This window comes from Cydia fagiglandana, chromosome 25 (genome assembly GCF_963556715.1).
Source record: "Cydia fagiglandana chromosome 25, ilCydFagi1.1, whole genome shotgun sequence".
NCBI classification, from domain to species: domain Eukaryota; kingdom Metazoa; phylum Arthropoda; class Insecta; order Lepidoptera; family Tortricidae; genus Cydia; species Cydia fagiglandana.
Genome location: NC_085956.1, coordinates 792,574 through 806,393, shown reverse-complemented (window position 1 = coordinate 806,393; position 13,820 = coordinate 792,574). Strand labels below are relative to the sequence as shown.

The window sequence follows — 13,820 nt, the reverse complement described above, 5'->3', positions numbered from 1 at the left end:
CGCCTATTGTGTGCGGCGCGTCATCTTGAACTTTGTCGGAACGCGTCAGTCGACGGTTTGGCGGTCAAAGGATTAACTGATAATTCGTAAACCTTATTGCAAAGAAATAATTCATTAAAGGTCAGAGGGCTTTTACTTGTTTCTAATATTTAAAAATATATTTTTTCTGTTCTAGGGTTATTTAGACCAGGTAATCTTCGAAACATCACATCTTAAAGTATTAGGACTTGAATGTAACTCCTCTCATTACGTTGGAGCAAAAAAAAGACAAAGCAAATACCATGCCAACTCCACAGAAAACGTAAAATACATAAAACATACCATAAACGAAAATTCCAACTCGCAAATAGAAGAGTATTTGACAGATAAGTTTTTGAATTTTAACGGTTTTTGCATAGCTGGCCTCCATGCTTGTGCCGATTTGACAGTTGTGGCCTTGGATTTATTTTTAAAAATGGAAAAGGCAAAGGCTATGGTCATAATGCCATGTTGCTATCATAAAATGGAACAGGAAAAGGGAATATTTAAGAACTTCCCTTTAAGTCAATGCCTTAAGGAAGTTTTTGAGAAGGAGACTTGTTTTGAGTTTATGGGAGTGCCATTTTTGAGACTGGGAGCGCAGCCACCCTGCTTAGTTGAGGATGATTTAGAAGATTCGGTGTTTAATTTGCTGGCAAGAGGAGTGTTACAATTTTATGCAAACAAACGTAAGTTAAAATATTAGGAAGTACTTTTCTTAGTTAATTTATCCGGTTCGAAGGACCAGAACGTTACTAGATCTTAAAATAATACTATGGTTCATTTTCAGATAATTGCAAATTAAAAAGAAACAAAAGAAAAGCTGTTAAAACAAAGTCCATGGACAGAAACTTCGAGACTTACATACAAGATGCCTGCACTGGATTCAGTTTGTCACACAATAGTGGACCTAATATGCTTAAGGATAAAGTCGATTGTCCGGAAGCAGACTTAAGTATCGATTTACACGAATTAAGATCGATTTGGCGGGAATATTCAAGCACTATGGTTCAAAAGAAGGCGGCCATTTTTATTTTACTCCAAAATTGTTTGCAGCCAGTGATCGAGAACTTTATTTTGTATGATAGAATAGTTTATTTAAAGGAAAAGGGACTGAAAAATTGTCAGTTTAAAAGAATTGTAAATGAAAGAATATCCCCAAGGTGCTTAGCTTTAATGGCTTGTAAATAAAAACCATAACATTTGTGTAAAATATCATAATTTTTTGTACTTTTGGAATGTTTTACATTTTTAGGACACTTTTATTTAAAAATAAGTAGTCCCTATCAACACTTCATTCAGGTATTCATTACATGTAATGTTTTTTCTGGCAAAGCTGCATAATCCATACCAGTGACTGGGGTATTTTCTACTATTATATTAGGTTTTCTTTTGGCCATGCTAGTTCCATGTCTCCTTTTCATATGCTTATTGTAATTTGACCAATTTGTGAAATTCCTTTGACACAATTCACAGCAGTACGGCTTTACACCAGTATGCTGCCGTAAATGCAAATCTAGAATACTTTTAAAACGGAATGCTTTGCTGCAATACGGACACACAAATGGTAAGGAATCTGTATGTATAATTTCATGGGATTTTAGTTGTTTCCTGAGTCGAAAACGACGAAAGCATTGAATACAGGAGTATGGTTTAAAATCATTATGGAGTTTGATATGAGCTTTTAAACGGATCACTGTTTTAAAGTCTGCTTTACAGATTTCACACTGAAATGGACGGGCTTCTTCGTGCGATGCTACGTGGGCTGCTAAGTCACTTTTGTTATAAAACCCTTTACCGCAGCGGTCACATATGTGCGCTCTTTTCTTTGGGCTTTTCTGTGTGTGGACGAGTAAATGACCATTTAAGCTGCCTTTGTTTTTAAAAGTCTTTTTACATATCACACATGTCAGGCCGTCTGATGTGTCCATGACTGCTATAGTGCTGCCTGCTCGGTTTTTGTAGTACAACTTTATATGTTGATTTAAGTCATCCACATTTTGGAATTCGGAGTTGCAACCTGAGCATACATTTTCCAATATCGAGTGGACTTTTTTGTGTAAGGTAACTTTATTACCGGACGAAAATTTCGTATTGCAAATATAGCATGATAGTTTCAGATGCTTCCTATGCCGCTTCACATGGAGTATGAATTTATCTAATCGGAGAATGTTGGTGTTGCAATCTGTGCATTTAAATGCATTGCAGCATTCGTGGTACGTCATCGAGTGTGTTTTAAACTCTTCTATGGTTGTAAATTCGCTTCCACACTTTGCACAGGTCCATTTGTAATCTTTCCATGTAAGTTGAGGTTTCTGTACGCGCTTCTTAACCGGTTTCTTAGAAACTTTTGCTGAATTATCCACAAGGACCGCAGGTTCCTCCTTAATAATTGTTTCTGGAGTCAGAAGCTCTGTATAGTCATCATCCGTTATAAATTCTTCCTTTTTCACATTTTTATAGGTATTGATAAGTACCTGTTGTGCATGTTCAACTTTTTCAACAAATTCAAAGGCTTTATCTAGAGAATTGATACAGATTATACACACAGTTTTCGGAAGAACGTCCCTTTCAAACACAATCGTTGAATTTGCGTTGACTCGGGTTAGTTTCTTAACAATGTCAAGACGCCTGACAATGTCCGATTCCAAGTGGATAAGCTTTTCTATCGGTTTTATTTCGGCACAAAGGCGGCAATGGGATTTGTCTGAATCGTTCATTTTGTTCCATCAAATATCCGCTTGGTAATGATTAACTTACGTTGGAGTTTAATAAATAAAATCCATATTCCATATTAAAGTAATTCCGACATTTCCGACTTTGTTTGGTTTTAACACTTTTTTTTTATTATTACATGAAAGTAAGGGGCTTTAGCCATTTTTTGACAGCTATTTTATCATCGATTCATTGGTTCCGCTCGATTTTTACTCGACTACTTTTCAAATAAATGGCCAAAAAATGAAAATAAAGACATTTACAAAAAACAACTTATTAGAGTATAGCTGTTAATAGGGATATTAGGAATGTATGAACATAACTGAGTAAGACAAGTGAAATGATATTAATTTGAAAATATTCTATCGATTTTTTCTAGGTAGGTAATCGATTAACTAAATCGTTAGTATGCTATATAACAACAAATAGGTCATGAATGTCATGATCAAAAAGAAAAGTAAACGTCAAATGTCGTCCAAGAAACAAAAATAATTTATTAATTTCGCCTAATTTACGCATTAAACCTTAAAGACTATGGAAAACGCTCATTGCCGACTATGCGCCGAGTTAAAACCACTAGACAAACTCATCGACTTGCAATCTGAGGCTGACAAGTGGATTGAAATCGTGAAGAAGCTGAAAAGGCTTAACGCAAGGACATTAGGATTGTTTACTGATGAAGTGCTGCCTAAAACGGTTTGTTTCGTGTGCGTCAGCTCTTTAGACAGAGCTTTCGAGTTCATTTTGAACGTGGAACACGCTCAGGAGATGTTGAACACCATATTAGTGCGCAATGTAAAGAAAGAAGAACTGTCTGACGATTCAGACAGAGAGGAGGCTTTTTTGGAAGAGCAGGCGGAAACTATAGCGAATAGCATTAAAGTGAAGCTTGAAATACTTGAATCGGAGTCGGTCGCGCTCTCTGCGCATCAAGGCGAACCGAAAAAGAAGAAGAAAACTACGAAATGTAGAAGCTTGGATTCCTTACCTCTCTCTCAACTTAAACTGACTTGGAAGGATTATTCCTGGACTTGTTCCTACTGTGAAACCCAGTACAAGTCTGCTGAGGAGCTGAAGACACATTCTATGCAGTACCACCACTGCTGCAATGCTTTTAAGTGCGGCGATTGTAACCTTAAGAAACAAAAGCTGGATAGTTTCTTAGTTCACGTTAAAAGGCATAGACGGAACCTGAAATTGTCCTGCTACGTGTGCCACAAGACTTTCACCAAGCAGAATCAAATGAGTAATCATAAAAATGAACACAGAACTTCAGAGTACATTTGCAAAGGCTGCAATACTTGTTTCCCTAACTTAGAAGAGTTAAACGAACATACCAGCATTTTTTATAGGGAGAAGAGAGCTCCTCGAATTGTCCCACCAGAGCTGGTCAGCGATGACCGCACTTGTGTCTTGTGTAAAAAGGAGTTTAAAAGCAAAGGGAGCTTGACGTCTCATCTCCTGACACATACGGATAGGAAAAGGGATCATACCTGTGAGAAATGCGGGAAATGCTTCTTTAACAAGCAGAATTTAGCCGGACATATGCTCCTGCATGATGATACAAGACCGTACAAATGCAAAATCTGCAAGTTTGGCTTTAAAACGCTAGGCCAGCTACGGAACCATGTTGGTGTCCATGACGGCAACAAGCCACACTCTTGTGACCAGTGCGGCCGTTGTTTCCGGTTACCAAAGCAGCTTAAATCCCACCAAATCGTACATACAGATGAGCTTCCTTACATCTGCTCATACTGCGGTAAGAGCTTCCGATTCAAAACCATTTTAAACCAACACGTCCGTCAGCACACCGGTATTAAACCATATTCTTGCGAATTCTGCCAACGGGACTTCACAAACTGGCCGAATTATAACAAGCATATGAAACGTCGCCACGGCATGGACATGGCGAAAAAGAAGCACACTCCGGAAGGTTTATACCCTATAAACCCCGCTACGGGTGAGGTAGTTATAACTCCGGAAACCATGGAAACTGCAGAATGGAAGAGGGAAATGCTGAGATCTCGGAGACCAGGTCGACCGAAGCAGGGCATGGAAGCTGAAGGCCAGATGCCGATGGAGCAGATGCAAATGGAACCGATGCAAATGGAGCCGATGCAAATAGAGCCCATGAATTTTAAAAGTGAAGCCACTGAGAGTCAGAATCAATAGCGGTTGGTAAGGGTATTAGAGATATTATGTTCATGTTCAGAAGTTACTTTTATTTCAGCAGCTACATTATTATTAGGTTTTGTTTCTCATTAGTTATGGTCACTTGGCTTTGTGTAGCTATAGCTATAGACTCGCTTTAGGTACAGTCAAGGAATTTAAATTCCGACCCATTTCGTACTTTGTCACAGTGACAACCGTATGAGGTCTCTAGCGGCTTTCATATTGATTGTCACTGTGACAAAGTACGAAATGGGTCGGAATTTAAATTCCTTGACTGTACAGATGTAGTGCATAATTATTTCCTATCGTATGTTCACGGAACCGTACGAACGTCTCTTGCTATTTCAGTCAGTTTCGGTACAAAAAGTACTGAAGTTGAATGAAGTAGCGTGACATACGAATGTTTCCGAGTAAATACGATGGAAAACAACTATGCACGCCGTCTGTACCTTAAAGCTGTCTGACCAGCAATCAATCTGTGGATTTAGAGGATGTATTAAACCTTTAAACGCCACGATCGTGCGCGGCGCGAATGTATGACGGTTGATATGGAGCTGTAGCCGTGCGTAGTTGACATCTTTAGCGGTGAAAGGGTTAAGAAAAAACACTTGGTCGCAATGATAAAACTTCAAATGAGACACCTACCTAAATCTAAACTAATGCTTCTATTGATATTGACTGTCAGAGGCGATATGCACTCAGTGTACACGCGCCTTTACACTTAATGTAGTTTTATTACGAGCGGTATTGTATTTTTGTTAGTGGTTGTTAATTAGGATTAGGAGAAAAATATTTAATTATGGTATTGGTTTAGTGTCATAGCACAAATATAATTTATGGGAATACTAATTTGATTGTATGAATGTATGTACACATTATGTAGTTAACAGCAAATGTTAAAAATTTGAATTGTCTATTTATTTATGTAAGATCTGATATAATTCATATAATGTGTAGAGTACAAACATTAACACTCGTTAACTGTCCATGAATGGACCTTATGCCTTTTGTAATAAGGTTTACGAGCTGTCAGTGTGGGCGATGGTTTGTGTACGGAGTGGAGAGTAAGCGTATGAAGAAATTGGAGAATCAAATCTCCATTTAAGTATTTGAATTTTGTTCTACATAGACAAATGCCATTTCTTAAGTTAATGAATGATTCCATAATCCATAGTACAGGGCTATAACCGAGAAAATCGAAGTTCGCAAATTGCGGGGATTTTCCTCTGTCTCTCTAATTACGCCTTCATTAGAGTAAAAGAGAAAGATCCCCGCAATTTACGAATTTCGGTTGTCGCGGTAGCCGCTCTGCTTGGCAAAAAAGAGTGAAATTAAAAAGTGGCAACACTGTAGCGTCGTCCCTTTCAAACAAATTTGTATAAGAAAACGGGACGACACTGCAGTGTTGCCACTTTTTAATTTCTACTCCTTTTTGCCAAGCTGTAATCCAGAGACAATTGTATAATAACGACTGTCAGTCAACCTTCACAAAAAAAGCAAAGGACACCCTTTATTGGCCCTTATCTTTTAAATGAACAATACCAATATTTATCGTACTTTTCAAAATCGATGGGTACGCTGACAGGTGTAATTTTAATACAATTTCGCGAGATTTGTCGTTTTTAGGATAGATTTACAGTCTGTTTATGTACATATCTCTGGTCGAAATATACGTGCATCCACACCGCAGTTACGGCTGTATTTCCACCAGGAATGCGGGAAGGAAAGAAAGAAAATACATGTATTTTATTTACGTCAAACTAAACCAGTTAATTACAAACAAGACATGAGAAGATGCGTAGGTTATCACTGGTGGAAACGCAGCCTAACGTTTGCGCAACACATGAACACAGTGACTTTATAGGTAACTTACCTTCTCACATCTCTGTAGATTTCCACTTTTATAACATATACGTTATTAGATGTAAACACTTATGTAAATAAGAAGTTTATTGTAATAACTATTGTTAATAACAAATGTTTATTCGTGCCATGTGACATATTGTATATGGTGGTTGGCTAAAATAGGGATAGGCAAGGTTATCAAATTGTAGAATAATTTAATTACTGACCTAAGGGCTCATTTAGACGGCGCGTGAACACGCATGAGATTTTAGTTACATTGCGGATTGCTTACGTCCTATTCAACCGACCGATCAAAACCCGCAATGTAATGAAACTCGCATGCGAGTTCGCGCGCCGTCTAAATCAGCCCTAAAAGTCGCGAGCTTACAGCGCCAAGAAAGGCAACTCTCAAACTCTGAAAATACGTGCCGCAGTGCGTGTTGTATGCAGAGCGGTTATCGCGAAAACAGAAATTCGCAAATTGCGGGGATCTTTCTCCTTTACTCCAATGAAGGCGTAATGAGAGTGACAGAGAAAAATGCCCGAGTTTTGCGAATTTCGATTTTCGCGGTTATAGCCCTGGCTATGCAAGCGTCCATATCAGTCACCGATAACCGCTTACCTTCAGTCGGGGCGTGCGGTTGTTCGCCACTGACGTAGTATAAACTACCACGTCACAGTGACATCGGAGGTAGGTCAACTCAAGAGGAACCTAACCACAGAATAAATAATAGTACTAGGTACAGAAGACTCGCTCTCTAACAAAACGCGTCTGTCACGATCAGTTACGATATAGCACGTTTTTTTAGCATTAGAAATAAGGTAAACAATCTTGATGTGTCATTTAATTAAAAAACACATTTTAAAAATAGGTTACGGCAAATATGTAACATTTATGAATCTAATACGATCATTTATATTCTTTTGCTTTCATAATAGTTTTTGATTTTTAAAAAGCGTTTTTCAATTAAAAGACATGTCAAGATCGCTTACCTTCTTGCAAGTTCTTTCTAATGCTAAAATAAACGAACTATAGATATTATACGATACGTCAATGCTGTGACGTGGTAGTTCTGGGACACCCTGTATATTGTCTGATGTGTAGCTAGTATTCAAATAAAAATTATAGCGAGAACAAAATAGGTTAAACTTCTGCGAGAGGTGGTTGATTCTCGATGTATTATTTATAAGCTTAGAGGCACAATTTGATTTTATTTGTTGTCAATAAATGTATTTCGTAATATAATTTAGCGTTTTTATTTTGAACCCCCGACACAACGCAACGCGAACGTGTACAACACGTCACGCTAGCGAATCAAATTTACACTAGGTGTCCCGAACTTTTAAAACAATGGGGTTGGCCGGTCGAAGTTTTTAGCAGATGGCGCCATCATAGCTTTCCCGGTCCCTAAAGCAGTGGCGTAACTAGGGGGGGGTTGGAGGGGGCACGTGCCCCGGGCGCCGTCCAACGGGGGGCGCCAAAATGGGCAAAAGACTACCTCTCCGCCTTGCCAAAGGCACAGCAGGGATACTTTCGTCAGTCGTATTTACCAGTTTTACCACCACTGTGAAGTGTGAAATGCGGATGGTGATCTGGCCCTCCGGCAAATTTGGTGCCTGCCCCGGGCGCCACACGGTGGGCTGAAAATCGGCCTCCATAGAAATAGAAACCGAAGTCTTAAATTTGAACTTTTTTTTATTGGAATAGCTTTTGTTAGGTTTTATTATGTCCCAAAATTAATCTTAGCTAATTTGGTTGGAAAAATAATTAATTATAATTTTTTTTCAAAATCTTTGTATGGCGCGTATCAGAAAAAACGAGTTTTCTCCGAAAATAAAAAGTTAACCGTAATATCCTGACAGATGATTTTAAAACCAATTATTCTTGATTTTTCCACATAATTAGAATTTTCCTACGGGGTGCACTTTTTTTTTTAAAAATCGATATATATTTTTTATTTTCATTATTTTATTTTTTATTTTAATACGGTTATACTCGTTATTTTGACTACAAAAAATGAATTTGAGTTTGATCGAACCAATAACTTACGCGTAGTGAATTTTTGTTCTAAGCAAATGTATGGAGCGTACGAGTAAAACGGATTTTTTTTCAAAAATTAAAGGTATACCGTAATATCCTTGCAGATGATTTAAGTACCAATTATTAATGATGATATTTTGACATAACGCGAACCTTTCTACCGTGTGCACTTATTTAATAAAAAATAAAAAACTTATTTTTTCATGCTGAAATAGCTTTTTCTCATTGTTTTAATCAAATAAATAATAAACATACAAGAGTTACAAGTAGAAAATTGAAAATAAAACCATTACATCCTTTACATTATTACCATTGTATCCTCTTTATTACATTATCTTTGTACTTAATGAAACAGTATTTAACAAATGACACATTGACAACTTATGAGTCTAAAATTAATGATCATTAATGAGGTCCGGTTACAATCGTTAGTAGATATTATGAATGCAGTTTAATCATTAAGGTTTTAATCATTATGCTTATAATTAGACGTAAAACTAATTATAATAGCAATGATATACTCGTAGAATGGTGGTGTTCATTAGTACTAGCAATAAATAGGTAAGGGGTACATTTTATATTTTAGTTCATCTTGAGCTTCTTAACCGCTAACTTACACGACCATAAACCATGGACAGTCTTATTACGAACTTGGACTTGTTTGTTATCCTAAAATCTCAAGGATCTAGTTTAAATCACGAAGCTTTGTTTGAAATAGTGCTAACTAAATCAAACCTTAACCTATCAGAAGAAGATCGTGACACCTTGAAAGAATTTTGCCGAAGATTTACAAGAGCTGCTACTGACAGATGGAAGAAAAGCCAACGGAACACAGAAAAATTTAGAACAATGTATGGATCTTGGTTAGAAGCAAATATTGACTGGCCAAGTTGCTTTTATCTTCAGTTGGATCTTCAGTTAGCCCACGCATCAACCAGCAGTGATCTCATTCCTCATACACTAAGCACATCATCAACTGGAACCATGACGCGATTGAAACGTAAACCATTCGAAGACCTCGGAACGAAGCAGAAAAAAAACAGATGCAGCGATCTAAGCGTTGAAAACACAGACGAAGTGGTGTTTTCAGCTGTAAAGCTTTTAAAAGAAGATGGTCGGGGTGAAATTGCATCATTGATAAAATATATGTTAAAGAACCCAGAAGCAGTCCAGAAATTCACTGCAATCATCAAGAAGCCTGGTTCTACCGCGTCACTTACAGCAGAGAAGGCATTAGGTCTACTGATTTCTTTGAAGTTAAGTAAATGGCAATACATAACTTTACGAGAGACAGCCATCAGAGAGGGTGCTTCAAATTTATACCCATCGTATTATAAGGTACAGAAGGCTAAATTAGATTGTTATCCACCAACGCAATCTGTTACTGTAACGGATTTTTCGTGTGAGATAACATTGCATTCGAACAGGGATGTTTTTAATATGTTACTTTTGTCTTCCGATCCTGTCCTTTCTTCAATGAGGCCAACAATAAGTGGAAAAAAGAAACAGGCTTTCTTCCCTGAAACTTTAGAATTATTCATTTTTCTGGAACCTCAAGAAGAAGAAGTGACAGATACCTCAAATGTGTACCCTGATTCTGAAATGGACACGGATTCGGAAGTAAGCGACCAGGAAAACTAAACTTTCAGGATTCCAATATTAGCATTAGAATACTTTTAATTAGCATAGCATTACATATACTTATTTCTGTTTTTATGTAAACCAATTATTGATAATGTTACTGATATTTATTTAATTAAGTAAATTCGTAGTATCTACTAATGATTGTAACCGGACCTTATTAACGATCATTAATTTTAGACTCATCAGTTGTCAATATGACAAATTTGTTAAATATTGTTTCATTAAGTACAAAGATAATGTAATAAAGAGGATACAAGGGTAATAATGTAAAGGATGTAATGGTTTTATTTTCAATTTTCTACTTGTAACTCTTGTATGTTTATTATTTATTTGATTAAAACAATGAGAAAAAGTTATTTCAGCATGAAAAAATAAGTTTTTTATTTTTTGTTAAATAAGTGCATACGGTAGAAAAGTTCGCGTTATGTCAAAATATCATTAATAATTGGTACTTAAATCATCTGCAAGGATATTACGGTATACCTTTAATTTTTGAAAAAAATCCGTTTTACTCGTACGCTCCATACATTTGCTTAGAACAAAAATTCACTACGCGTAAGTTATTGGTTCGATCAAACTCAAATTCATTTTTTGTAGTCAAAATAACGAGTATAACCGTATTAAAATAAAAAAATAAAATAATAAAAATAAAAAATATATATCGATTTTTAAAAAAAAAAGTGCATCCCGTAGGAAAATTCTAATTATGTGGAAAAATCAAGAATAATTGGTTTTAAAATCATCTGTCAGGATATTACGGTTAACTTTTTATTTTCGGAGAAAACTCGTTTTTTCTGATACGCGCCATACAAAGATTTTGAAAAAAAATTATAATTAATTATTTTTCCAACCAAATTAGCTAAGATTAATTTTGGGACATAATAAAACCTAACAAAAGCTATTCCAATAAAAAAAAGTTCAAATTTAAGACTTCGGTTTCTATTTCTATGGAGGCCGATTTTCAGCCCACCGTGCGCCATATCCTCTAGCTACGCCACTGCCCTAAAGTTCGTTTTTAGGGTTCCGTACCCAAAGGGTAAAACGGGACCCTATTACTAAGACTTCGCTGTCCGTCCGTCCGTCTGTCACCAGGCTGTATCTCACGAACCGTGATAGCTAGACAGTTGAAATTTTCACAGATGATGTATTTCTGTTGCCGCTATAACAACAAATACTAAAAACAGAATAAAATAAAGATTTAAGTGGGGCTCCCATACAGCAAACGTGATTTTTGACCAAAGTAAGCAACGTCTGGCGTGGTCAGTACTTGGATGGGTGACCGTTTTCTTTTTGCATTTTTTCCGTTTTTTTTTTTGCTTTATGGTACGGAACCCTTCGTGCGCGAGTCCGACTCGCACTTGCCCGGTTTTTTTAGCATTATAAATAAGGTAAACAATCTTGATGTGTCTTTTATTTGAAAAACACATTTTAAAAATAAGTTAAGGCAAATATGTAACGAATAAGAATCTAATACGATCATTTATATTCTTCTGCTTTCATAAATAATAGTTACTGATTTTTAAAAAGTGTTTTTCAATTAAAAGACATGTCAAGATCGCTTACCTTCGCCAAAATTACCTTGACACGCTCTTATTCTGAACCACTGAAATATGAAACCTACAGGTCTATGTTCTGAACACCTCGCCCGCTTAACAACTTCTGCTGCTGACTGTACGGTAGGTAGATAGGTACGTACATGTACATATTGCAAAAATACTGTAACGTTTTTTAGGGTTCCGTACCCAAAGGGTAAAACGGGACCCTATTACTAAGACTTCGCTGTCCGTCCGTCCGTCCGTCTGTCACCAGGCTGTATCTCACGAACCGTGATAGCTAGACAGTTGAAATTTTCACAGATGATGTATTTCTGTTGCCGCTATAACAACAAATACTAAAAACAGAAAAAATAAAGATTTAAATGGGGCTCCCATTCAACAAACGTGATTTTTGACCAAAGTTAAGCAACGTCGGGAGTGGTCAGTACTTGGATGGGTGACCGTTTGTGTTTTGCTTTTTTTTGTTTCTTTTTTTGCATTCGGAACCCTTCGTGCGCGAGTCCGACTCGCACTTGCCCGGTTTTTTATATTTACAGAATTACGAATCTCTTTGCTTAGAAAGTAATTTATTTCATTATAATACAATCAAATAATTACAAGTATTACAACTATAACTATGATGGTGGGTAATATTACTTAATTGTTAAAATATCGGCGCCTAGAGTTGACCAAGATAAGTCTGCAGCGATTCTGTTGGCACGCGCAGTGCAAGTGTTATTTTAATTGTCAAACTTCTGTGAAATATGAGGTATAAATAACACTAGCACTGCGTGTACTATCAAAAAAATTCCAGACTTATCTTGGTCTAATTCTAAAATCTTTAGCTTCATAGGCCCTACCGCGAAAACTGAAAATCGATATTTTTTTATCTGGCTCTTTATCAGTCGAATATGTAAGAGCGATAGAGAGACAAATAACGAAATATCGGTTTTCGCAGTAGGTCCCCAAAGGCCCATTATGGCGTCTTGGATGCGTATTTACGCGTCACTCCGATGTGCGAGCGGGTCAGCGCATAGCGCTGTCACGCTCACACAACGGCGCGACGTCCGTATTCTTATCAGTGTGATGACCACGTAATGATGTCAAAATAAATAAAATATACATATTAGCGTTTTTGTAAGGCACTATTTATAAATATTCAAGGTGATTTCATATAGGATACCATAACAGACTAAATATACTAGAGATGCAACGGATAGTTGTTTGGCAGATACCGGATACCGATTATTCGGCCTGACCATCGGCCTAATATCCGGCCGCCGAATATTCGGCCAGCGGAACTATATACCTACATTTCGATTTTTCAGGTGCGCATTCTGCAGGTTTGACCTGTTTCCTAGTAAATGTTCGCGCGCTCATATCTAGGTTCGAAATGAATGATTAAATTGTTTTAAAATAATAAATAAGTACGATTATGACCGTGTCTGTTTCTTAAATCCAATTTTATTACTCCGAAATCTACTACTTTTACTATACGGTATCCGGCCGGATGGTAGGTCGCTATCCAGTATCCGGCCGGATAGTAAAATAATGGCCGGATAGTAACCGGATATCCGGTGCATCTCTAGTAAATACTATACAGTATGTTGGTAAAAAAAAGCTTTTATTTTTAGATCAAGAAAAGTCTGCAACGATTTTGATAGCACACGCAGTGCAATTATAAATAACACTTGCACTGCGTGTGCGCTATCAAAATCGTTGCAGACTTATCTTGGTCTAACTCTACAGGGTGATTCATGAGACGTGAGCAGGACTAATCCTGCACACTCAATAACTGATAATTGATCGATCACCGTCGTATTTAGGTGAAACAACCACACTTTTTCCTA

At 37.0% G+C, this 13,820-nt stretch overlaps 2 protein-coding genes and 1 long non-coding RNA gene across 3 annotated transcripts; 2 read left to right on the top strand and 1 right to left on the bottom strand.

Annotated features, from left to right (window-relative positions):
* Nucleotides 1–1,278: 1,278 nt before the first annotated feature.
* On the bottom strand, nt 1,279–2,824 carry LOC134676921 (gastrula zinc finger protein XlCGF57.1-like). Its single transcript, XM_063535302.1, has one exon. It carries the CDS (start codon nt 2,736–2,738, stop codon nt 1,317–1,319), a length of 1,422 nt encoding a protein of 473 aa, XP_063391372.1. The 5' UTR covers nt 2,739–2,824; the 3' UTR covers nt 1,279–1,316.
* A 335-nt stretch (nt 2,825–3,159) lies between these two features.
* LOC134677198 (gastrula zinc finger protein XlCGF26.1-like) lies at nt 3,160–7,996 on the top strand. The gene has a single exon (XM_063535646.1). It carries the CDS (start codon nt 3,268–3,270, stop codon nt 4,903–4,905), a length of 1,638 nt encoding a protein of 545 aa, XP_063391716.1. The 5' UTR covers nt 3,160–3,267; the 3' UTR covers nt 4,906–7,996.
* A 705-nt stretch (nt 7,997–8,701) lies between these two features.
* Nucleotides 8,702–11,090, top strand: LOC134676931 (uncharacterized). The gene is made up of 2 exons (XR_010099967.1): nt 8,702–8,815; nt 10,708–11,090. It is a non-coding gene; the product is annotated as an uncharacterized LOC134676931 (long non-coding RNA).
* The last annotated feature ends 2,730 nt before the right edge of the window (nt 11,091–13,820 follow it).